This window comes from Nannospalax galili, unplaced genomic scaffold, assembly GCF_000622305.1.
Source record: "Nannospalax galili isolate Female #2095 unplaced genomic scaffold, S.galili_v1.0 scaffold212, whole genome shotgun sequence".
Taxonomy (NCBI): Eukaryota; Metazoa; Chordata; class Mammalia; order Rodentia; family Spalacidae; genus Nannospalax; species Nannospalax galili.
The window spans coordinates 2,740,851-2,767,412 of record NW_008333884.1 but is presented as its reverse complement, the minus strand read 5'-3'; the positions used below and the strand labels follow the sequence as shown (position 1 = coordinate 2,767,412).

The following is a 26,562-nucleotide window of genomic DNA, read 5'->3' as shown; positions in this document are numbered from 1 at the left end:
CCTATGTGGTCTGGGCAAGGCCAGTTGCACTTTGTCCTTATCCCTGGCCTGTGTATAGAATCATAGCTGGCATTCGGATGAGTGACCCACTGGTCACAGTGGTTTGACCCCACTGGTCACACTATTTTGCAAACAGTTGAATTTTCCTGAATCTATATATGTATATACATGTGCATATACATGTGCACATGGATGCATGTATGTATGTGTGTGTGAGTGTGTCTTTCTGTATGTGGTGTTCCCAGTGAAGGTCTCATTGGGGCACCTCTCTAATAGGTGGCCCTCCCATCTGGTCACTTCATGCTGAAGAGGGCCAGGCAGCCAGGGGTGGAGGATCCAGTCAGACATCTTCCCAGCCCAGGTACAGCTTCCTGCCAACTAGGGAGTCTGATTGTAGTGGTAGAAACTTTTTACCTTCCGTCCATCTTAAGTTCATTGGCTGAGGCACCTGAGACAAAAGCCGGATTAAGAAGACAAAAGCATAAAACGTTCATAGAATGTAAGTTTTATGTGACATGGAAACCTTCTTAAGGCAATGAAGACCCAAAAACCTGAAGAATGGAGAAGGGCTTCAGGACAGAGGGACTGAGAACTAACTGTGGGGAACTCAGGCTTCTCAGATTCTCTGTTCTTGGTCTCCAGAGATCGGGGCGTTCCTTTCCTGCAGGGATTTGGAGGGTACCTCTCACTGAGGTTCTTCTGACCAGCTCTAAGGGGAGGCCAGTGGTCAGGGCAAGGTCAGAAGAAGAAGCTTCTTGTATCTGCTGTTCCTCATATTCCTTCAGTTTTAAGCACTCACTATACTAAGGTGCCATATTCTCGGGTAGTTCTTCCTGAACATCATGATACAGAGGATACATCAAGGGGGAGCCCCCATATTGGCAATGGGACTGTGATGGGTCCTGTTCCACCATGGAGCTTCCCCTCATCCCTCCTCACCTCAGGAGCTCTGAAGAACACAACAGAAAACTTAGGTGGTTAGCTGTCTTATCTCACAGTGACAACAGCAGGATGAGGATAGCCTGCTGATGTCCAAGTCAGGGACTCACCAGCCCAGGCTGCCCCTTAGCAGAGGCTTCAAGGACTTACCTGGCAGGCTTTGCTTATTTCTAGGGCCTTACTTATGGAGTCTGCACCCAGAAAGACACAGACCCTCTAGAACCCACTGCATCATTTGCAGGACCCAAAGCAAATTGAAAAATACAGAATGGCTTCTTCAAAATTATTAAGCATTCTAGATGGTGACAGAAAAGCATGAAGCCAGAGCATGGGGCCCTGTGTGACCAGGCAGACAGCAATGTGCCTATTCATCCAGCACCGAGGCCAACAGACACCAGCCATCTCCACAGAAGCCCAGGCTTCCTGTGCTGTGGGCTACAGAGGGCCAGTGCTGGGGCTAATGAGGAGACTCAGGAGGTCAGTGCCCTGCTTTAAGAGAAAGGCAGGGGCCAGAGAGATGGCTCAGTGGTTAATAGCACTGGCTACTCTTGCAGAGGACCTGGGTTCGGTTCCTAGCATTAACATGGCAGTTAACAGCTGTCTGTAACTAGTTTCAGAGGATCTGATGCCTTCTTTTGGCCTTTGTGGGCATTGCATGCACTGGTGGACTTGCATCATGTAGGCAAAGCACTCATTCTCATAAAAATAAGTAAATAAATAGAAATTTTTAAAAAGAGGAAAGGCAGACCCTGGGCTCTACTGTGGGCATATAAAATGGTATAGCCACTGAGGAAAACAGAATGGAGGGCCTCAGACATTAAACCCAGAAAAGCAAGGCATGGCAGTGCATGCCCAAAATCCCAGCATTGAGGATGTTGAGGCAGGAGGATTGCATTTCCAGACCAGCCTGGGCTACATAGTGAGACTATATCTACAAATAAAGAAAAACCAAACAAATGCCTAGCCTTACCATATGATCCATCAATTCCACTCTTGGCTTTAAACCCAAAAGCATTAAAAGGAGGGTCTTGAACAGACACTTGGAACTCTATGTTCACAGCAGCGCTATTCCCAATAGACAAAAGGTAGAAATGAGTCACATGCTCATGGACAGATGACTGAGTCAGCATCCTGTGGTAGAGCCAGGCAGTGGACTGTTACTCAGCTGTACAAGAGGATGAACTTCTGACACATGCTACAACATAGAAGGACCTTGCAGACACTATTTGAAGTGAAATTCTCTAAACAACAAATAAGCATGTGTTATATGGTTCCACTTAAATGAGGCTCCTAGTTAGTCAGAAACAAGAGACAGAAAGCAGATGATGGCTGGCTGGGCTGGAGGTGTGAACTGGGAAGCTATTGCTTAATGGGCACAAAGCTCCAGTTTGGGGTGATGACAAAGGTCTGGCAGTGGATGATGGTGATGGTCACATGGTGCTGTGAATGAATGAATGCCATTGAACTGTGTACTTGAGATGGCTAAAATGGTAAGTCATATGTAATTTAGTTACACACACACACACACACACACACACACACACACACACACACATACACACACACACAATAGGCAAGTGTCCATGGAAGAATGAGGCGCCTGTGGGAACTTGTGAGCTGAGTTAGGGCCTATGAAAGTGCGTCCTCTTAGAGCTCAAGGCCATGTCTGTGTCCTGGCCTGTCCCCCACAGCCCTTGGGGGTTGCAGGTGAATGCACAGATGTGGGGCTCCAAAAGCCTGGAGAGGATGCTTGATTGATGAGAGCTTCTAGAAGCCCTCTAAGTCAAACCCACCCCTGCACTGAGCCCAGGTATGAGGGAAAAGAATGTCTGTTTCACTGGATGAACCCAGCCGAGTGAGGGAAGTCAGCTGTTAGCACCTGGTACTCTCGCCCCACACTGGGCCACAGACACCAGTTTCCACCAAAGGGGTTAAATCTGTGTGCCTTGACTGGGCTTTGTTCTCATTTGTCACACCAGCAGTAGGAAATGCTCCAGAAGGACAAGGAGTTGACTTCCCCCATTCATCTAGAAGTTTCCATGTGTGTTGCTGACACAGACTGGCTGCCCTTCTGTCTATGCCTGCTTCCTCTGCTCTCGGAATCCTGATTTGTTTTCGCAAATCTTCAGTCTCCACTTTGGCATCTGATCATCCAGGCTCCCCTGACCTCTCTGCTTTCCTCCTCTGTAAAGTGAGAACAGTGAATGTATCTGTGAATGTAGGTGGGTGAGGACTCCCTGAAGCTGGTAGCAGGTATCTGATTCAACAAATGGTGGCCACAATGGTTATTATCTCCCCTTCCCTGTGAAGCACTTCATCTCTCTGTGGCCTTGGCTGGGTAGAATTGAGGGCTGTTTGTTTTTAGCAAACAAAACCCAGCCAGGGAGGAGGTGGAGGAGTGAGGGAAGTGAAAGAGGGCTCTGCCTGGAGTCCTTGATGTGGGGCCTCCCTCTCTGTAGCCTGGTGCACCCTGCAGAGCGCAATGACAGTTCACCAGAGGGGCAGGCACAGGCAGACACAGATAATGCAGGCTCCTGGGAACCTAGGGATGTTATTCCAGACAGTGGGTGTTTGAGTTGAGGAGAGACGCCAGACCCCGTTTTGGAGGTGGAAATGGCTCCAACATGTTGAATGTGTCTGCCGGGATTCTGCTGTGGATGCTTTTTGCACTAAGGCTGCACCAGCTTGGGTAGGATGCTGAGGAGTCAGCTGGAATGGGGTACCCACTTGGGCCTGGGTGCGAGGTGCTTTCTCTGTTAGTGTGGTCTCATCATCTCTCCTGCCAAGGTCTGTGTGAGACCCTTTACCCCCTTCAAGTGGTGTGGGCTTAGGGACACAAGTCCTAGGAAAAGCAGGTAAACCACTTCAGGAGCCTAATAGTTCTTAAAGTGGGGACCCAACAGGGAGTGTCCCCATCACTTGGGGATGTGAAAACCACCTTTTTAGCCAGGCCCCCAGAGCACAACAGACACCAACTTCATTACAGTGACTACTTGGAAGAGATTCTACAGATGGGGGGGATTGTTGACTGTTGACACTACCTCATAGGAGGATCTGGGTGGATCACTGAATCCCCCCTGAGATTCCACCCACTCCCCCTGCACTTCCCAGGTATGTATCTGATTCTGTCATACATAAGTGCATGAGACCCTGTGGTCTCAGGAGGTACCACAGTACATAATGAGTGGAAGATTAGCTGAAAGGGGGATGCCATCCATTCAGCTCTGGGCAAGCTGCCATCCCTGCTGGGGCAACCTCAGTAGTATGGCTGCTTTGGGGTCACCCATGCTCCTGTAAGTAGCCCCTTACTCACACTCTGTAAGTAAGCCCGGTAAACTCATTGGTTGGACTTTGTTGGAATCATACTCTGGTCTGCCGCTGGTGTCCTATGAGGAGGAAGCAGACATTTGCTGGCGTCTTCCCAGGGCAAGAGTTCCATAACAGCCTCTGACTCACAGACTCTGTGGAGGGGTCCCAGGTCTGTTTGAACAGTCTGTTGGACGTCTCAGAGGCAGCGGCAGAGGGTAGAGGCCATGTCTGTTTTGTGTACTACGGAGCCCCAGCAGCTGCCTGGTAAGCAGTTGATGGACAGATCAGTGTGATGAGCCTCATTGTTCTAAAGTGGGCTGGGGGGGGGGCTGGGGGCACAGAGCAATGCCATGTTTGACTCCTGTAGGAGAAATAACCCAAAGCTGGGACTGACTACAGGGTGGTCATGCTTTAAATGCCCATAATAATCCCATGAAGGAAGTATCCCCACTTTACAGTAAGAAAACTGAGGTGCCAAGAGATGTATCTAGGCCTACAGGCACTAAGTAGTGGCACTGGGATTAGAAACCAGGTGTCCAAAGCTCATGAGCTTTCTACCTGCTGCTTCTTTCAGAGGCTACCAGGCTCACCTGCTGTCAGACTCAGCAACACTTCTGTGCTACCAGATTTTGATAGACATTACAGTTCACCCTCCATTTCCCACCACAAAAAGCTAGCTTCCCAAAGTGAATCTATAAGTTGACTGCTTGGGTCTGAAAAACATTTTGCAAAGAAACAGTTTCTTGGTTCTAGAGCAGCTTAGAGAAGCCTAGACTCCTGAGCGGCTCCTGACCTTGTGGAAGGGTCTGGATTCCATCTCCATCTTAAAGCTGAAATGTCCACTAATTTGAGATGAACCTGTCTCTAGGAAACACATTTGTAATTTGCCTTGGGAGCTGCAGGGAGTAGATCCCTCTCTGGACTAGGTTGGGCACAGGCCAGGGGTCTGGTGGGCATTCGTGGGGCAGCAGGTCTGAGAAAGCTGTGGTTCCACTGAGAGACCAGAAGAGCATGTGTAGTTTAGAGGGAGGAGGGACACAGGGGCTCCTGGATTTAGGATGGGGATCTGTCCCTATAAACGCACCCTAAATTCAAAATATCCTAAGGTGAAAGTGCATGGGGGTACATGTGACCTACCAAACATCACAGCTAACACAGCACACATGATCATGGGGCTGACGGGCAGCTGTAGTTTGCTGCCATCTCCCAACATCTCCAGAGAGAACTGACTGTGAATAGTCTGGGAGAAGAAAATAAAGACTCAAAGTTTCTACTGAATGTAGAGTGCTTTAAATTTTTTCTTACAGGTATATATGATATGTTGTGCTTATTTACTGCCCTTCGTCCATTTCCCTTTTCCTGTCCCTTAGGGTCCATTAGTTTCCTTCATTCCCCTAGACAATTTCTTTCATTTAATATATACATACATTAAAAAAATGTTTATGTGTATGTGTGTATTTCCTACATGTGTGTGGTGCACCCAAGTGGTGCAATACCTATGGAAGACAGAAGAAGGTGTCAGATACCCTGGAACTGGAGTAATGGACAGTTGGTAGATGCCATGTGGGTGCTGATATTCAAACCTGAGTCTTCTGCAAGAACAGTCAATGCTCTTAACCTCTGAGCCATCTCTCCAGCCCTATATGTATTTAAAAATATTTTAATTATTATTATTATTATTATTATTATTATTATTATTATTATTATTATTTTGGTCTTTTAGGCTGACCTTGATCTCACAGAGACCTGCCTGCCTCTGCCTCCTGAGTGCTGGGATTAAAGGCATGCGCCACCACACCCAGCTTATTATTATTTTTATTCTATGTGTATGAGTGTATTGCCTGCATGTATGTAAGTGCACCCATGTCCTGCAATGCCCACAGAAGTCAGAAGAATGTGTCAGATCCCCTGGAACTGGAGCTACAGATGGTTGTTAACCACCATGTGGGTGCTGGGAATCGAACCTGGGTCTTCTGCAAGAGCAGTCAGTGCTCTTAACCACTGAGCCGTCTCTCCAGCCCCTCTAGCCCTATACATATTTTTATGTGACTACATAGAATCTAGGAGCCACACATGAGAGAATGTATGTTGGATGTGTCTTTGTGAGACTGGTTTAATTTGCTTAATACTCTGTGAATGTGGACTGCTTTTTTTTTTTTTTTTTTTTGGTCTTTTGAGGCAGGGTCTCCCTGTACCCCTGGAACTCACTGTGTAGACCAGGATGGCCTCAAAGTCACAGAGAATAGCCTGCCTCTGCCTCTGCCTCTGCCCTGCCCCTCCTTCCCTCTCTCTCTCCCTCCCTCCCTCCCTCCCTTCGTCCCTCCTTCCCTCCTCTCGCCCTCCCTCCTTTCCAAACAAACCCACTCAACTCCCAAACAAAGAGCAACAACAAAACATCTACCTCCCTATTACCAAACTTGATAAACCAATTATGTTGAAACTGTTTGGTGGGGGGCGGAGGCCTTTTTGAGACAGGGTCTCCTTTAGCCCCAGCTGGCCTGGAACTTGCTATGTAGACCAGGTTGGTCTCGAAAACACAGAGATCCTCCTGCCTCTGCCTCCCAAGTGCTGGCCAGTCTTGTGTGTTTTATAATCTCTATACAGATGACATCAATGATGCAGAGTTTTAGCCACCTGCTTCTTTGTCCACCATGTTTGAAAGGCTCATCTATCCTTAGTGTGGATTCATTTTCACCATTGCATAATGTTCCACTGTCTGCAAATACCACACTTTTGATATCTGCTCTCTTGTATGCCTGTGACCCTAGCACATATGTAATATATATATGCGAACAGCATATGTTCTTAACTGCTGAGCCATCTCTCCAGCCCTAAAGATTTATTTTTGATTATATATATGCATATATAATATGTATATATTTACATATATAAAATATGTATATATAAATATAAATATGTATATATATACATATACATATTATTTATGGTGCTGGGGATGGAAGCACGTCTGACTCATGCCAGGCAAGCACTGCCACTTTGAACTACGCCTTTGGCTACTTACATTAATTGCTATTTGGATGTGAAATCTCCCAGAGGCTCACATGCTTGAACACTTGGATCCCAGTCGGTGGTTCTGCTTTGGGAGGTTGTGGAGCCTGGAGGAGATGAGTCCAGCTGGTGGAAGTGAGTCTCTAGGAAGAGCCTATGAAGGTTATAATGGGCCTTGTTCCAGTCTGCCACCAGGAGCTCTGCCTTGCCTTCACTGCTAGATGGACGGAAATCTCCCCAAACCGTGAGCCAGCTTATTCTTATAAATCTTTCCTCCATCAAAACTGCTTCTGTTAGTATTTTTGCCACAGTGATGAGAAATAATGATTACATTAGTATATTAGCTATTTTTTCAGTGCTGAGGATTGAACCCAGAGCCCCATGCATGCCACGCAGGTGTTCTATCACTGAGCTTAATAATTATTTATATTTGTGGCATATCATGTGACATTTCAACACATGCAAACATTGTGCAATGCTTAAATTAGGTTAAACATATCTGTCTCCTCTACCCTTTACCATTTCTCTCTTTTTAAGATTTATTATTTTTTATTTATATGTGAATATATCTATGTATGCAAATGCACATGTGTGTGGGTATCTGTAGAGGCCAGAAGAGGGCGTTAGATCCCCTGGAGCTGAAATTACAGGTAGTTGTTAGGCACCTGATGTAGGTGCTAGGAACCAAATTTGAGTCCTCTGGAAGAGCAGCAAGTACTCTCAACCCACTGTGCCATCTCTCCAACCCTCTTATCATTTCTCAATGATGAAAACATTCCAAATCCTGCTTTCTACCCTTTTGAAACGTTATTGTTATCTACAGTCATGCTCTGTGCCGCAGCCACCAGAGCCCCCTGCTCTTGTCTAACTGTAACTCAGCACCCATCCAGGAAATGCATTTCTATCATCTCTCTGGTTTTCTCTCTGCTGTTTGAAGTTCTCATTAGCTGGAAGTTGGACCTCCTGCACTGGTAGTGTTTTTCTGTTTTCCTCTCTTGTTTTTGACCTTTTCCTCTTCTCTATCTCTCTCTTTCTCTGAGACAGGGTCTTATGTAGCCCAGGCTGGCTCCCACTCACCATGTAACTGAGGATGACCTTGAACTTCTTCTCCTGCCTTCTCCTCCTTCACTTCCTGAGTGCTGATGTACTACCATGTCGTTTTATATACTGTGTGTTGGGCAATACTCTGCCAACTGAACGCCATGCCCAGCACTTTTCTATTGTTTTTGTTTACTGAGATATTCTTCCTCTCTCCTCTTCCATCCCTTCTCACACATTTTAAAATTTGTTATGGTTCACTGGGTGTGGTGGCACATGCCTTTAGTCCCAGCACTTGGAAGGCAGAGGTAGGCAGATCTTTGTGAGTTCGAAGCCAGCCTGGTCTACATAGTAAGTTCCAGGCCAGCTGGGGCTACAGCAAGATGCTGTCTCAAAAAGACAAAAAAAAAATTGTTATGGTCCACACAGATTTGTGTGTGTGTGTGTGTGTGTGTGTGTGTGTGTGTGTGTAGGTCAGATGTCAACCTCAAATGTGTTGTTTCTCTGGTGTTCTCTATCTTATATTTTGAGACAGGGTCTCTCATTGGTTGGTTGGCCTGGAACTCACTAAGGAGGCTAGGCTGGGGGGCTAGCAGGCCCCAGGGGTCCATCTGTCTCTGCCTCCCTAGTGCTGGGATTACAAAGGCATGCCACCACAGTCAACTTTTCTGCACAGGTTCTGGGGATCAAACTCAGGTCTGTATGCTTGGGCTCTGGGTGCTTTTGGTGTCCTTGGTTGCTCCCACTGAATGAAAAACAAGGCTGGCCAGGCTGCTCTGTGCACATGATGGGGCTTGTGAACCATGAGCCTTCCCAGTGGAGGCTGTGTATAGATCTGCTGTCTGTGAACTCTGAAATACCAGGATCCATGTATCTGTTCTTTTTCATCAGTTCCCAGAGAGAAATTCAACAGTGTCCTGCTTTGGGGGAGAGTGGGTAGGGGATAGGTCTAGCTACTGGCAGGCAAAGGGCTGTTTTCCTACTGACCTTCCTCACTTTCAGCAAGGGACCTCACCCATCCTTTGGTCTCTAATTCAGAACCTTTCACCTCTGGCCAGGGTCAGGGAAGGGTAGTCATCAGTCCACCAGGGGGGTATGTATGACTTTCTTCCTTTCTTTTTGTAGTATTTGGGGTTGAGCCAAGGGGCTCTTCTTGCCTTACAATCCTAGCTCCTGTGACCAATTCTTTTAAAAAAACAAGTACTTTTCAGGTCCGTTCTAAACTCCCTCCATTAGGGAGAGCTGGTCCCCCCAAGTTCTGAGCCTTCTAGGGAAACTGCAGAGCAAGCAGGTGGCTCTGTAGTTGGCTCTTCCTTGGTCAGCCTCTTGGGAGTTGGGGAAGCTGGTATTACACACATTATACTGTCCCATCTTTCAGAGTTTTCCAAATAGCAATCCTCTCTCCTGTCCCTTTCATCACTGTGGTTTAAGCCATTTTCATTCCTTTATGTCATTTTAGTGGGGTTTTGGGGGACAGAAGATGCTGCATATACTCAGTCTGACATGTGCGACCAGAGGTCAATGTCCATTTAGATAACACTTCTGCATAGGCAGTGTAGCCCATTCTGAGTACTTTTTACATAGATAGATTTTTCCGTTCAGCGTTAGGGTTGTGAACTCTGTTAAGACACTGATTTAATTTATTCCTCTTACTGAGGCTTAGGAAGGTTCCAGTGAATCAGTGGTGTGAATTTTTCTTCCATCTACTACTCTCCTGGCACAGCTCAGAACACAGTGACTGCGGTCAGTTGATCATCACATTGGCTCAATGCAAATTTCTGTGTTTATTCGGAAGCATTACACGCCACAGGGAAACAGTGAGTTTCTTTACTTTCTGCTAGCAGCAAGGGCAAAAAGGCTAATGATGGCAGCCTTGGAGAGAAAGCCCTTCAAGGACTGGGGATGGGCAGGGTGTGAACACTGAGAGAGAGAGAGAGAGAGAGAGAGAGAGAGAGAGAGAGAGAGAGAGAGCGAGAGAGAGAGAGAACACACACCGAGAGAGAGAGAGAGAGAGAGAGAGAGAGAGAGAGAGAACACACACACTCTTTCTAGGGAAGGGTTTTCTAGAAGCATTTGTACTTTGGATGCCAACAGGAACTTACTAGAGAAAAGAAGCATTTTACAATATTCTGGGAGCTGTGTGCAGGCCTGAGCAAAAATCAGGAGCTAAGTTAAATGTAGCCCTGGGGCTAGCTTGGGGAAGGAGGGCTACAACTTCTGCCTCCCTCAGCTGAAGGAAGAGGGAAAGGGCAGCTATCTCCTTCCACCTGCTCCACACTCTATGGTTCTGTTCCATCTTCTGCGGGGTCACACTTGGGGTTAGACTTCTTTTCAACTGTTAGCACAAAGATGGAGAAAGCCCTGTGTGGCTGCCCCACTGAAACTGCAGTGCATATAAGAAGGCTCTTCCAGCCCAACACCCAAACAAACTGAAACACGGGAGCAACTGGGGTGAAGCTGGGGGACAATAAATAAAGGCCAGGGCTGAGTAAGGTGGATAAGGAGGTTCTGTTCAGGAGGGCGCAACAAGGCACTGGGTGGGGGCAAGTAGATTCTACCCCCAAACACTGGTTTGTTGAGTTGGAGTTCAAGGGCATAGGGTGCTAGTGAGGCCTTAAGGATCTTCAGGAAAGAGCCAGAAGCCTGGCTCCGTTTTCTCTCTCAGAATCTTCTAGACTGTCTGCTCCATGCACCAAACACACTTCAGAGCAGGGTTACCGAGGGTTGCTGGGAGGCCACATCAGCAGCGGGGAGTTGCCCGTGTGTGTCTTTTGCCTTTAGAAGAGAGGAAAAAGGCCAGTGTACAGTGAGTGGAGGTGCTTCCTCCATGGGGACTGTCTGGTTCTGGGATGAAATGGAGGTGAGGGCAGGTCCTGCCTGAAATACTCCCAGCCTTCCACACTGAGGGGATCGGGGATGGCCTAGGGACAGAGGGAGCCTGTAGAGCAGCCAGCACCATGCCACTGTGCTGTGTGCTCACAGGTGTGCCACCTGTAGCCCTATGCTTCAGTCTGCTGGTCCAACCCAGGTCCTCGATGTAGTAGCTTGGGCTGCTGGATGAGCACTGGACCCAGGAATACGCAATCTCTAGGCCAATCCTTGCTAAGAAGTGTCTTTAACCCCAGAATGCTATGCTCTGGGTCACATGACCTCCACTACCATTATTAAGACATTTCTGGAGGACCCACTGAGGTCAGATGGCTCCTGACACCCTGTGAGGGATACGTCAGTGAGAACAGAACTCCTATAGAGGCCTCATGGCCGATGTCAACTGGTTTTGACCTCTGGCACTGTAGGGTCTCACCAATGGTGTGTCCAAGCTCACACGGCTGAGGGTGCCTGAGCTGGGACTAGAACTCAGCCTCCCCTTGTGGAGGACTTCAGGAGGCTACAGAAAGGGACAGGGTCATCTCCCCGGGGACCTGCCTGCCACTATCTCCATCCCAAATGCCCTGTGGCTTCTGGGGACTCATGGAACAGGAGAGGGAGGAGGGAGGAGGGAGGAGGGGATGGGATGGCTGCCAGGTGTACACAGCTACTGGAAGGACATCCTTGCAGTGGGGGCAGATCAGCTGTTGTCTTATGCATATGCACCTGTGGGCGGGCCTCTGGGGCAGGGTCACCCAGCTCAGCCTCATCCTTAAAGAAGCCTGGGGGGCGGTGTCCATCCTGCACATGCTGCTTTCTTTGGCTTAAGAAATTCCCCCATTACATGATGCTCCAAGGCTGGGCCAGGGGGGCATGAGGCAGGAGGGCTTTGGTTTCCACATCTACCACATGGGTATGTCAAGGCTCCTGGCTACTCCATCTACAGGATGAAAGCTGACTTTGGAGTGCTGGGCTCTGTGCTCACAGCTCTGTGCCCTGGCTCCAAAGATCCCTGAATCTCCCTCCAGGATTCAGGCTGCACTGCCAAGCTTTTGTGTTTGGTGGACTGGTTTGGCTCAGCTATGGGCCAAGTTTCTGAAGAACAAGGACAGATCCCACTGCTCCCAGCCCAGACTGGCACATGATGGGACTGCTTGCCTGACACAGAGTAGGTACACTTAAACTGGGAGTTCTAGTGATCTATGGAGACAGAAAAGATTGACAAGTGACATTCGTTATAGGGCAGAGGATGGTGACACCATTGTTGTAATTACTATGAATGGACAGGGATAGTTGCCATTACCATTATGAGTCCCTGTGGTCAAGGCTGGCAGAGATGGGTCTGGCTGATGTTTGTTCCTCACTGTCTGGCATGGTACTCAGTAAACATGGAGAACTGAAAATGTCACCTACCACTGTGCAGTTGTGGAGGTGTGAGAAGGGAGTGGAGCCAGTGCGGGAGGGAAGGGAAGAGGGTGAAGATGCTAGACCAGCAGTGGGGATAGGGTACTTACCAGGGACCCTGGGCTCAGGCCGAGGAGGAGTGCTTGCCTGTGGGTCTATACAGCCCACACCAGTCTCACTGGCCAGGCTGCTCTGGCTTCCTGAGAGGTGGCTGGGTGGGTGGGCAGGCCCTATCCTGGGCAACCCCATGCTGCCACCTGCAAGAGACCACATGTGGACGTGAACAGAGACAGGACTATTTGAGCCTAGTAAGGAACTGGCCAAATCTTACTGGAACTGGGGTTGGTAAATACAGACTGTCTAGTAGTCCCCACCCTGGGAGCTGTCCCTAGCCACATGGCTGCCTGTTCTAGCATGTTCTAGCCAGACCCTCACCCTCTGTCTTTGCTGACTGACCCAAGCTACAAGAAGGCAACAGAATGGGCCTTAGGCTGTTTCATTAAGTAACAAGTTACTCACATGAAAATTTGCAATTAGTAGCTTTTCTCACCTTTGCAGAGTGAAGGTTGGGGGAAGGGGATGTGTGCCAGGTAATCCAGTGAAGGAGCAGGGGCAGGGGATATTATGTTATTACTTGCTGCCTTTATCCACTAACAAATCCTAAATCTGTGTGTGTGTGTGTGTGTGTGTGTGTGTGTGTGTGTATGCGTGTGTGTGTTATGAAACTAGAAAGGGAATCATGAAAGGGGAGGAAGAGACCTTAGAGAGACAGGAAATAGGCAGAGTAATAGAATACATCTTTTTTTTTTTGGTCTTTTTGAGACAGGGTCTCCCTGTAGCTCCAGTTGCCTGGAACTCGCTCTGTAGACCAGGCTGGCCATGAATTCACAGAGGATCCGCCCACCTCTGCCTCCTTAGTGCTGGGATTAAAGGCCTGCGCCACCACGCCCAGCTGGAATACATCTCTTAAGCAAGCAGAAGGGCTGAAGGAATGGCTCAGTAAGTGAAGGTGCTGGTCACCAAGCCTGACGACCTTAGATTCCCGGAGAGGACCCAGGAGAGAACCAGGAGAGGACCAACTCCTCAAAGTTGGAAACTTGTTCTCTAACCTAACGTAGAGAAAGGGAGAGGGAGAGGGACAGGGGGAGGGAGAAGGAGGGAGGGAGGGAGAGAGAGAATCCTCAGTCAAGATGGAGCTAGTCCTGCCACCTGTGGAGTGGAGCTTGTGAGGCTTCACCCCATTTCTTCCCATCTCTGAGTCCTGCTTGGTCGCAGCTGAGAGCTAGTATGAAGGGAGGGGGCAAGAGCCATCATATAGAAGGATGGAGAAGCCTGCCCTGAAACCAAGCCTGGCAACTAAGATTGGCAGGCGATTTTCATGACATTGTCCTATTGTAGACTCTGGGTGTCCTATTGTAGACTCTGGGCTGCAGGTGCCCAGTCCAGGGAGAGTTTCCATCTCTTGCTTATCTCCCCCTATTGATACTGATCACTTGGAAAACTGTACTGAGGATGCTTCTGAGGCTACATCAGGGCTCTGTGGGAAAAGAATGTCATGATCAACTAATCATGTCTGCATGGCACTGAGGAGTGGTAGTGTCAGGCATTTACCATCTCTGATTTAGTCAAATTTTCATTCCAAACAGGAATTCCTTCCATATCACCTTGACTGGAGCTTTCACAGTCTTAGCTCCAGGGCAGTACCTCAAGGCATTTCATTCCAGTTTGGGGCAGATATCATAAGGCTCTTTCTACACTAAATAAGCCTCCCTGAAACTTCTTTGAAGGTCCCAGTCCTGACCCAGGAGTACATGAATGAAGCTGGTGCTTTTCTCAGAAGGTTCTTCATGGTTTTAAAGGAAAGAAAGCCACCTTCCCATGCCCTTTCAGGGCCTTCTCTGTTCTCACCTCCATGCCAGAGTTAACCATGACACAGAATAAGCAAGTGTGGCAATACGACACTGCTCCACTTCCCTGTGGTAAAGAGAAGGCAGTGCCAGTTAGGCAATGGCACATGCTGGGGACCCCACTGCAGTGGCATAGCAGAAGGAAGCAGGTTCAGGGAACTTTGTGTCTAATTTCCAAATCCCTTTGTTGTTCACAAGGCAAAAATCTCGGCTGGTCAATGCTCACTGGGTATTTGCTAGGTAGCAATCAGTGTGCACAGAGGGCTTGGCCTGGCCAGCCCAGCCTCTTACAGTCCTGCCTTGCTTCTCATGCTTCGCATATGATGAGCTGGCTCTGCTGAGACTTTAGATCCTGGTGCTGGTGGGCCAGCTCCCAGGCTCACTCCTTCCTGGGACCTGGGGATACTTCCTGGAGAAGCTGCCACCAAGGGAACAGCAGAGCCAATAGCACTTTGGACTCTGGAAACAAGCAGTTGACTTTTTGCCCTTACCTGAGTCTCCCCTGGGCTTGTCTCCTTTTGTATCCTTGACTCCAGTGGGCGGGAGTCTGTCCTCCAGGCTGGAGGAGCTGAGATCCGAGTCACTGTCACTGTCGCTGGAAACCACTGAAACAGATACAGACAGAGGAGGTCATGACAACTAGCAGTGGCTGGGACTTGGGGCCAGAGCAGGTATCCCTCCTGCCACCACAAAGCGGCTGAGAACTTCAGCTAGCCTTTTTGTTTGGGGCATGAGAAACAATGGTGTATATGGAGGTGCTCCTTGCCATCAATCAGAGGTGAAACCTAGTGGGAAGAGGCAGATGTGGACCCCACATAGCCAGCACCAGCAGGGATGGCTCGCCCCTGGGTCAGTCATCCATCCCTCTGGCAGAGCTGGAGCCCCTTTGTCTGGTAGGAGTGGATTACCACCTTAGATGCAGGCACTGGGGCTCTAAGGCCTCCACCTGGCAGTGCTAGATGCCCAAGGCCCATCCATGGCTATAGAGAGAATTTCTGCACCGCCGACCCTTAGGCAGGCACTTTTTCTGTTATTGTTGGCTTTCTTTCTTTTTAGACAGGGTCTCACTATTTAGCCCCAGCTGTCCTGGAACCCGCTACATAGACCAGGCTGGCCTCGAACTCACAGAGATCTGCTTGCCTCTGCCTCTTGAATACTGGAATTAAAGGAGTTGGCCATCACACCTGGCTAGTAGCATCATAGGCAAAGCTTTACATACATGAGTTCACTGAAGATTCAGAACAACTCTAGGAGATAGGCAATATTGTTACCCATCTCACAGGTGAGGAAATAGGCAATATGTCCAGGGTAGTCAGTGAAGCTGGACTCCTGACCCTGGCAGGTTGCTGTGGAGTGATGCCCCTAACCACTTTCATTCCATGGGAACTACATGGGAGGTCCTCATCACAGCCCATCAGCTATGCACAGTGGGGTGTTGTGAATGCTGAAGGATCTGGGCTGACAGCAGGAGGCCCTGTGAGGGCTCCAAGGGAGCTCAGTGAACACCCTCTTTTCTGCACTTGACACCATATTTGGCTGGTTCATCAACAGTGGGTGTCATAATACAGGATATATTCATCCTTCAAACATTCTATTTTAATTTTAAGCAGGGATGTACATCTGTGTGCCAACCTTCTGAGGCAGGCCCCAGTGTTTCGTTGAGAATGGGCTCACCTGGCTTAATCCGTACCATGGCCTGTGACTCTGGTTCAGGTCTTTAAACTGGATTAGGGGCTTAAAGACCCTGGCAAAGAAAACTGACTGCAAAATCTTTCTAGATTTTTCCATCTCTTCCTTTTGCTTTTTATAGTTGCCCTGCCCACATCTAATGCAATAGATTTTTTGTTTAAAAAGCCAGCTGCTTCTATTGAGACTTTTACAAAGTCTTGGTTTTAATGAAACAGCTCTGGTTTCTTTTCTGACTTTCTTCAACAATTTATATATCATGCAATTAAGTGATATGAACATAAGAACAAGTAGGTATGGGATCAAAGGTAACCAGCTCTCTCACACTGGTGACTGACTCAGTGGCTGGGGCATGGGGCATGAGCAGATGGAGGGGGTAGTGTGTTTGCTTTTGAAATGAAAAATGCTGGTTCTGAGGTAGATGGGTAGGTTGTGGTCTTCATGTAGACACTGTACTAGGTGCTTAGCAAGCATGTCTTCCTCCTCCCAACTCCTGAGCTGAAGATCCCATTTGGGGGAAAATGAGATTAGACAGGATCAATCTCTATCAGGGGGCTAACAGGTTTCATCTGATCCACCAAGCTCTTTCTAGAGCAGTGTGTTCTGCATTCTGAAATTGCACTAGGGTACTACAGCAGTTAGGGAAATCGACTGTGGGGACATGTGGGAGAAATGGGTCTTCTGCCTGGACCTGGAACTTTCTAGAAAGTCTTTAGCTTATGCCACCTTTTAGCTGAAGGGCTCATAAGTCACAAAAACAAGCAGCCAGAGTTGGAGCTGGCCGACAATTTCAGCCTTAAGAGATCCTTAGCTCTGGGTTGCATAGCCAACTGGCCAGCACATCATAGGACCTGTCAGTTTTGCCACATAAATGAATTTTTTTTTTTTTGAGACAGGGTCTCATGTAGCCTAAGCTGACTTTGAGCTGCTGTGTAGCCAAGGATGACTTTGAACTTCTGATCCTCCTGCTTCCATTACCTGAGTGCTGGGATTACAGGTGTGGACCACCATGTTTATTTATTTATTTTTGGTCTTTTTGAGACAGGGTCTCCCTGTAGCCCCAGCTGTCCTGGAACTCACTATGTAGACCAGGCTGGCCTTGAACTCACAGAGATCTGCCTGCCTCTGCCTCCTGAGTGCTGGGATTAAAGGTGTGCGCCACCATGCCTGGCCCCATGTCTAGTTTTTTTAAAAAAGATTTTTATTATTTAAAAAAATTATATGTGTGTCTGAGTGTGAGTGCAGGTGCTCTTGGAGGCCAGAGGTATTGGATCCCCGTGGAGTTGGAGTTACAGGTGGTTATGAGCATCTGATGTGGGTGCTGGGAATTGCCCTTGGGTCCTCTGCAAGAGCAGTCTGTGCTCTTAACTGCTGAGCCATCTCTCTAGCCTCCACCATGCCTAGTTTTATGTGATGCCAAGGCTCAAACCTAAGTCTTTGTGTATGCCAGGCAAACACTCTACCAACTGAGCTGCCTTACCAGCCCCATTGCTAGATCTTGAATCTGTCGCCTCCTTACCATCATCACTGGTCTTGCTTCCTTTGCTTAAGGCCTTTCCTCCTTCTGTCAGGATATTAACAATGTCCCACCCATGGATTCACAGTCTGGGATGCTCCAGCAGACACAGATCCTATTTAAAGACCCCCAGCACCTATAGGGCCAAGCCAATACCCCTGTCCACCAGAGAGGCTCCGGTGGACCTTTCTGTCAACCACCCCTTCAGGGTGGGACCAGAGTAACCAGTGATGACCATGTGACTGGTCTTGGCTTTCCTTCCTTCTTCTGCCATAGGCTCCTGCCTTTTTCTCTCTGGTTCTTTCTCTCCTATGCTTACTGGCAAGACTTCTGCTTTGGTTTTTTGTGATACAGAACAAAGAGGAAGTAGAGATGAGGCAGGATGGGGTTCATGAACCCCTTCATGATTTGTGAAAACTGCAGGAAAGAACCTTATTTTGTAGTTCTTTTCAGGTCTTGACTGAACATGAATCCACGGAGACCAGACCCCATAGGCATCAGTGTTACAAGCACTTACATTGTTTTGATTTACTGCCTGGCTGACTAAACACCAATCCTATGGGTCCCCAGACACAGGAGGTGGGCAGGAAGTGGGGCTGCCTGTTAGATATTTGAAACAAGTAGCTCCCCATGCCCTCCTTAAGGGGCACAAAGGAATCCAGGATGGCAGGTAGCTAATGCTTCCCCAGCATGGGGGTGGGACAGTCCCTATGAAGACTGACTTCCACATTAGTCTCCTCATGTCTCTGGAAGAGATGTTCAAGAATGATCTATCAATCCTGTCCTAGAATGTTCTCTCTTGCCCACAACTGATCTGCAGGACTGATACAGTTAGGGACTGGGCTGGACACAGGGCTCTGTGATGCTGAGTGATGCCTGCATCCCTTGGTGCCACTGGGTAGACACCAAGGGGTCAGCAGGGATGGTGGGGTTGGATATCCCAAGAACTGGTTATGGTGGCCAGCTCAATGACCCCATTTTTCCACCCCTTGCATTCTGTCATCTATTGTACATGTCTCAGAGGTAGGCTTGCGAGCAGGCTCAAGTTGCTGGACAGGTATGGAGAGTGGCATGTCTTGTCCAATACAGTAGCCCTAGAGGTGAGGTAAAGGTGCCATATTGCCTGGTCCCAAGGATGCCTGTGCTGCACAAAGGCTAAAAAAAAAAAATCCCAGAAAGCTTCCCTAAGTTACTGTTATTTGACTTCTTTGTCTCCTGTGACAGACCCTAAGAGGCTTAGTGAAGGAAAAAGGGGAACAGCCTCTGATGACAACTGAGGTCACAATAGGGTCATAAGGCAAGGTCTAGCAAGCTACTGAGCAAGACTTGCTTCTTTCAGACATGCTGTCTGTTGGCCTAGCCTCTTTGTTCCATGTGCCCAGGGCTTTAAGATGGATCAGGCCTTGGCATACAAGTCTCTCTCTCTCTCTCTCTCTCTCTCTCTCTCTCTCTCTCTCTGCATACACAGAGGCCAGAGGTTGAGTGGTGTCTTCATCTGGGCATGGGGGCACATGCCTTTAATCCCAGCACTCAGGAGGCAGAGGCAGGTGGATCTCTGAGTTTGAGGTCAGTCTGGTTTATATAGCAAGTTCTAGGCCAGCCAGGACTATATACTGACATGTTGTCTCAAACAAAAAACGCAAAACAACCAAACAAAAAAGACATTGGGTGTCTTCTTCCACATCATCATCATTATTACTATTTGGGTTTTATTTGTGACAAAATCTCACTATGTAGTCCTGGCTGGCCTGGAACTTTCTATGTAGACCAGGCTGGCCTCAAACTCACAGATACCTGCCTGCCTCTGCCTCCTGAGTGCTGGGATCAAAGGTATGTACCACTATACCTGGTCTATCCACTTTATGTTTTCAGACAAGTTCTTTCACTGAATCTGGAGTTCATTGGTTCAGCAAGACTAGCTCACCAGTAAGCTCCTGGGATCTTCTTGTCTCTGCCTTTCCAGTGGAGGATTACAGGTGTGTGCCACTATGGGAGGCTTTTGACAAGGGCACTGAGGATCTGAATTCAGGTCCTCATGCTTGTACAGCAAGCACTTTACCAAATGAGTCATCTCCCTAACCCCATGTCGGGGAGTTTTAAACTGGGGTAAGGCCATGGTGTCCAGGTCTTTGTTCTGCAGACTCAAATCCCATAAAAAAAAAATTATTTAAGCCGGGTGTGGTGGCACACACCTGTAATCCCAGCACTCGGGAGGCAGAGGCAGGTAGATCTCTGTGAGTTTGAGGCCAACCTGGTCTCCATAGTTCCAGGTCAGCTGGGGCTACAGGGAGACCCTGTCTCAAAAGGACCAAGAATTTTTCTAAAATTTATTTTATTTCATGTATATGAGTGTATTGCCTGCATGTATGTAAGTGTACCCGTGTTGTGAAATGCCCACAGAGGTCAGAAGAAGGCACTGGATTCCCTTGGAACTGGAGTTATATATGGTTTTTAGCAGCCATGTAGGTACAAGTCCTCTGCAAGAGCAGTCAGTGCTGTTAACTGCTGAGCCATCTCCTCAGCCTCTCAAATATCATTACTAATCTGTGCTCCTAAAACAACAACAACAAAAATGGCAGTTTGGCCAGTGTCTGGTTTCTTACTGTGACTGGGATAAGAGGCTGGTCAATATGTCAATACTTTGGGCCTTACATATACCCTTAGTAGCCACAGCTTAAGTCTGGTGGCCAAGAAAGCAGTTTTTTCCTTTTTCCTCACCCAGAGATGTTCCAAACACCCAAACTTTGGATAATTAACCCCTCAGCTACCATGGCCTGAACAGTGGCTGGACCTGTAAATCTTCCAGGTCTATTAGCAAAGCTTTTAGGCTCATAAATCTTTGGTCTCTGCTCTTCCACCTCCACAAGACACAGAGTGTCTGAGGGCTGTGTCTGGGATGGATCCGGATGAGCACTTGTATTCATTTGGTCTATGCTTGTAGTTTGAGATGGAAGGCAGGAAAACCCCAGGGAGAAGCAGTATCCTTGCCCGACTCACAGGGCTCTACTGTGAAGCAGGAGGAGGTGCCTCCCCTCCTGTCTCCTCCATACTGACTCCTGGTCCACTTGCTGGAGGCCCTGGCATCCCCGGTCGGCTGCCTTGCTCTGCTGGGTCCTCATCCTCATACTGGATGGTAGCTTAGTACCAGCCAGGCCTGCTTCTCTGGGGATGAGCAATTTTATTATTTTTTTTTCCCCTCTAGCTCATTCTTGGATGGATGTGCAGTTTGACTGTCACCATGGAAACTCCAAGTTTGGGTACATGAAGTGGGGTGGGGGGAAGAGTCTTCCTTTTTGGAAAATCTCCTGAATGCCTCACAGGATACATGTGGCAGCTGCCATCCTGTCAAGACACCTAGTCAGGATGGCTCAGATAGGGATGGGGGACTGGGACCTGGAGACCTGCCTTCAGGTTCTGCTCTGCCACCAGTTCTCTCTATGACCTCAGGAATTGCTCCAAGATTCACAGCAGAAACCAAGAGACTGACCCAGCAGCAGCCTGGGTCTAACTCCTAGACCCAACATGGGGTCATCTTAGCAGTAAAGGAGTCACCAATGTCCCTCCTTGGTTGACAGGTGGGGAACCCTCCCTCACTAGGCCACATAACATCCACCTGCTGGCACAGGGACGGCAGAAGCCTAAGAGCTTGGGGAGCCCTGGGGAACAGTGGCTGCTCTGCTCCAAGGAGCCCAAAGTTCCCAGAAGCTATGGGAATTAGGGAGGAAGGGAGATATTTCCAGCATTCTGCCAAGGAGAAGCAGATGGTGGAAAATTTTGCATACTAAAAACAACAAAAAATATTTTTAACGTAAAGGAAGGACAAGCAGGCCTTGGGGAGGGCACAGGCACCCCCAGTGAGCCCTCCTGGACCACAAGGCTGGCACAGCACAGATGTATAGCTGGCCGTAATGGTACCAAGGATGACTGTCACACCTGCACTCAGGGATGGGGTAGGGGATGCATTGCCACTGAGATGTCTCCCAAGTGTGGCATCCTGTTTGGTGGCGGCAGGAGGGGATTGTGGAGTAGTGAAGGGACACCGGCTGAGTCACAGACTTGGGTTTGTGTCCTGCCTCTGCCACTTCCCAGCTATGTGCCTTTGGGCTGGTTTCTTTACCTTTCTCTGTGCTTTGTGGCCCATGGATGCAATGGAAGAATGGTCCCTCTCTAGTGGCTCTGAGCACTCTAAGAGGTAATGAGCTAGAGCATGTCCCCTATCACAGGACTGGCTTCTAGGGTCACCCTCTTCAGAGCTCAGGTCCACCTCACAGGGGTGAGGTTGCCTCTTCTGAGGGAGTGTGGATCCCCAAACTGTTTCATAGGATGAGGACAGTGCTGAATGCTTTTAGAGGCCATTCAGAGGCCAGGCTGGGATTCGAACCCATGACCATCTACAGCCGGGATCCTCACTCTCACCTTGCCTAGCATGCAAGGTACCCATGTTCCTGGTTATGCTGTCTCAGGAACCCTCCCCTCCAGGTGGTTGGCTCAGCTCTGAATCACTGAGGACCTTTCTGTGTCCTCTGGTCTTTTTTATTGTCAGAGCCAAGGGCCCTGGTGTAGAAGAGACTATCTCATGCATGCCCACTGCCTAGGCTTGAACTCCGGTTCTGTTGTGTATCCCTCCGGGCAAATACCTCAGCTTGAGCCTCAGTCTTATCATCTGTAAAATGGAGACAAAGCAGCTCACAGTGGTGGCACACACCTGTACACCCAGCTACCTGGGAAACAGGGGCAGGAGGATTATGAGTTTCTGACCAGCCTGAGCTACATAGTGAGACCTTATCTCAAAATGAGAAGAATTTAGAAAAGATAAGGATATGGTTCAGTGGTACAGTGCTTGCCCTGGGTTGGATCCCTGGGCGGGGGTGGGGGGGAAATCAATAAGATGAAGTCCAGCAGGAAAAAGCCCAAAAGTTACACAAAGTGACAAAAATTTTTAAAAATACGAGTCCAGGGGCTAGAGAGACAGCTCAGTGGTTAAGAGTACTGGCTGTTCTTGAAGAAGACCCGGGTTTGATTCCCAGTACCCACATGGGGCTAACAACTGCTTCTAACTCCAGTTCCAGGGGATCTGACATCTTCTTCTGGCCTTTGTGGGCATTGCAATCATGTGGGGCACTTACATACATGTAGGTGATACACTTATACATATAAAATAAAAATAAATAATAAAATATTTAAAAAATTAAGAGGCCACTTCATCTCCCAAGAGTCCCTTGGACCCCTTGGGACTGCCCAGTGTCCTCAGCCCCAGCAAAGGAAGACTGAACCCACCTTCTGTCCTCCTCAGCACCTTCCAGCTTTGCCTGCCCTGACTTCTTCATCCTGCCTGGAGCCTCCCAGGGCAAGATCATCTTGCAGTCAGAAACAGTCTCCTTCCCCAAGCCTGCTCCAGGCTCTGGGTGAAGTGGGCACTGGAGATGCCTGCTGTTTGTGCTCTAAAACCCTCCTTAGAGAGACAGCTGAGTAGGGTGGTGAGGTCAGTAAGGGGGTGGACTCCCTAGACTAGCAGGCTCAGGAGATCCCAGAGTCCCAGGTACCCCCTCAGACTCTAAGGAAGAGCTATATTCCCAGACAAGTACCTGTCACGCCTCTCCCTGGAAGGATAGTTAGAGGGGATGAGTCAGGCTACGGTAGAAGGTGGTAGGTCAGTTGCCATGAACATGGAATGACAGGGCCCTGGGAGAAGCATGCTGCTCTTCGGGGTGAGAGGGGAGCCGTGGGCTCTTCCTCTGGTTTGGAAACTGTCCCCTGGACCCCAGACAGGGAGAGGGGTGATCTGAGGTCCAGGGAACCTTCCTCCAAGGACTGTCTCCACTGGCAGCCAAGAGACTCAGCATCTGCCTGTCCTTCCCTCCTGGGTCCAAACATACAGCAGATCTGGTGTGTTTCCAACCTTGCCACCTGTTGTGTGGCCAGGGACAGTCAGAGGACCCCATGGAGTGCTAGGCCAGATTGTGCACCTGTGTGGTCATGGTGAGGCACTGGGTTGCCCTCCTTCCTTGGTACCCTTTCCAGGCTGCCCCTAGACACCCTGAGAATGATCCCAGGTAGGGGAGGGGCATTGGGGAAACACAGAGCAGGCTGAGAAGTCAGCTAGGAGGGTCCCAGTACTGGCTTATCCATTCACATTGATTTTAATTTTGTCTCTCTTCCAGGCTCACAGACAGATAGAGGTATCCACTAATGAAGACAAATCCACAGATCAATAGAGATGTGATCACCCACATGGAAACTCTATGGTCCCTGCCCTCAACTGAGGAGCTCTGAATAGAAAGAGGATGAATGAATGCTAAGAACTGCTCCCTCCAGAGAGAACAAGGTATGCAGAAGGGGGCAGGAGAGAGGATAGTATTTGGGCTGAAGTCAGAGAGAGCTTCCAGGAAAAGGAGGGATTTAATGATGGGCATCATTTAGGTACAAAAGCAGGGCTGGGGCATGCCAGGCATCTCAGGCAGAGTCCAAGAAAAGCCAGGAGCCAGGAAGCTTTCTTGCTGGGGTCCTTAGAAATCAAGGGGTTAGTCTGGTTTGGATGTGCACTGTACTGTCAGGGTGCAGATGATTGCTCTGGTTTCTGGCAGATGATGAAGCACAGAGAACATGTCCCTCCTGCCAGCTCCTTGGCTGAGAGGTGACATGACATGAACCTTTGTTTCTACCCTGACTTTAGCTTTCTTTGACTTCATCTTGTTATATCTCTTTCATGGATGTTTTGTTTTGTTTTGTTTTGAAAACAGGGTCTCATTGAAGCTGGTGAGTCGGCTCAGTGGGTAAAGGTGCTTGCCACTAAGCCTGACCACCTCAGTTTGCTCCCCAAGATCCACATGATGGAAGCAAAGAACCAACTCCTGCAAGTTGTTCTCCTGATGTCCAGACCAGCTCTCGGCTCCCACCTATCCATCTCCACCCCAAACATACATATACTAAATAAATAAATGTAATAATAATAAAAGAAAACAGGATCGTGGGGCTGGAGAGATGGCTCAGCAGTTACGAACACTGGTTGTTCTTGCAGAAGACCTAGGTTTGAATCCCAGTGTCCACATGGCAGCTAACAACTGTCGGTCACTCCAGTTCCACGGGATCCAACAGCCTCTTCTGTCCTCTGTGAGCACTGCATGACATGGGTGCACTTACCTACATGCAGGCAATACATGCATACACATAAAAATAATAAATAAAATATTTAAAAAAAGAAAGAAAACAGGATCTTGCTATAATGTCCCAGGCTGGCCTGGAACTCATGACCCTCCTGCTTAGTTTCCTGAGTGCTGGGATCACAGGTGCATGATACTACATGCTCTCTCAGATGTTTTTGAGACTCTCCCTCTGTCTTGGCTTCTCTCTCTCTCTCCCCTTTCCTCCTTCCCTCTCCCCCTTCCGCCCTCTCCCCACTTTCCCCTCCCTCCCTCCCTCCCTCCTTCCCTCCTTCCTTCCCTCCTTTGGTTCCCATGTGTTCTGAGTCTCCTTAGAGACTCTTCCTTCTGTTTCTGTCTCTAATCTTCATCTCTCTCCTTCTCCAGGCCTTTCTGTCAGTTCTCCACCTAGAGAGGATTGTCAGCCTCAGGGAGTCTGTGTTTAGTGTCTGGAAGGAGGATGGGCCACCTGCCTTGTTTGGATCTGATGGCTTCTCCAAGAGCAATTGAGGCAGGGCAGTCTACCTCTTCCCCTGTGGGTTCTTTTCTCTGCCATGCTCCTTGGGGGAGTGGGGATCAACTGGGGCTCCTCTGCAAGGCCAGCCTTTCCCTAGCATGGACAGGTGGCCTAGGAGGGGTGCTATGTTCAGTGAAGTCAGCACTGTTACCTCCCAGGTCTTTATTGGATTGAGACAGGGCAGGAGGCTTAGATCCACTTCACCCATGTTTAAGCATGGAGGGTGGAATTAAGCTGCAGGTTCATCTGGCAAGGCAGGTGAATGGCTCTAGAGGGCTGTGTTGTACTGTGGACAGAGAGCTCAGTGGCTGGCCCCAGGGGCATCTCCGCGGCCCTCAGTCAGACACAACTCCAATGAGGGCAAGGTACCCGAAGACCTTACCTTGCATCTGAAACTGACCAATCAGTTGAGGCCATCATTGGGTTTGGGCAAATCAGAGGCGACAGCCATGCCCCTAACTTTTGCAGTGTGGCTAATGAGGGCCTTCTGCTCAGGGGAAATCAATTTCTAAGCCAGCACAGACACTGGGACAGGCAGGGGGCTGCTTGGGGAAGCGGGAGGCACAAGGCAGGGACCCTTCCCTGCTCAGGGTTCATGCGGCTGCTGTTCTGGATAAGCCAAGAGTTCAAAGGGTAGAGCAAGGCCATATGCATGGGCTTTCCTTTCAAAGCAGGGCCACAGCCTTGGCCACACAATGGGGGTGGGGGGGCAGCTCTGCATCCCTGAGAGTTAGGTGGAAGGGCTGGTTCCTGAGTACTGCAGGTATTTTTCCTCCCCTACACGCTGACACTACCGTGTAAGGTATTTGGACTCTGAACCTTGTGTCCCTCTCTGTGAGTGGACAATGGCAGTGTCCCTACTCCAGGTTGTCCCATGAAGTTCTAGGTACACAGAGACCACCCCTACCACAAGCAACCCCTGAATCCATGGCTGCTATGACTGGAGCTGCTGACCTCTGTCCCTTTCACCAGCACAGGACAAAGGCCAACAGTCCCAAGCTCTCTGCTGGGTCTGGTAGAATGGCAATCAGAGAAGACAGGCGCTAGCCCAGAGCCCAGGGTTTCCTCTGGGGAGGCCACAGTACCTTGGGAATCTCAGCATCCCATAGGCAGGTGCCTCTTCTCTTGCCCCTCACATTCAAGTCCCCCACAGCTGAGACAGTCTGACTTTTGCCCATTTGCTTCTTTTCTTTTTAAAAATATTTTTACTTTTTTTTTTTTTTTTTCTTT

The 26,562-nt window shown here is 48.9% G+C and overlaps 1 protein-coding gene across 5 annotated transcripts in view; it reads right to left on the bottom strand.

Annotated features, from left to right (window-relative positions):
• Positions 1 to 10,056: 10,056 nt before the first annotated feature.
• The window catches only part of Rph3al (rabphilin 3A like (without C2 domains)), a 176,491-nt gene continuing 159,985 nt past the window's right edge, over positions 10,057 to 26,562 (bottom strand). For all 5 annotated transcript variants that reach the window (XM_008828764.3, XM_017797066.2, XM_017797065.2 and 2 more), the window contains 3 exons: positions 14,966 to 15,079; positions 12,678 to 12,824; positions 10,057 to 11,070 (listed from right to left, as the gene is read on the bottom strand). In XM_008828764.3, the coding sequence (XP_008826986.1) occupies positions 11,036 to 11,070; positions 12,678 to 12,824; positions 14,966 to 15,079 (296 nt within the window). In that variant the 3' untranslated portion in view covers positions 10,057 to 11,035. The remainder of the gene's footprint in view (positions 11,071 to 12,677; positions 12,825 to 14,965; positions 15,080 to 26,562) is intronic.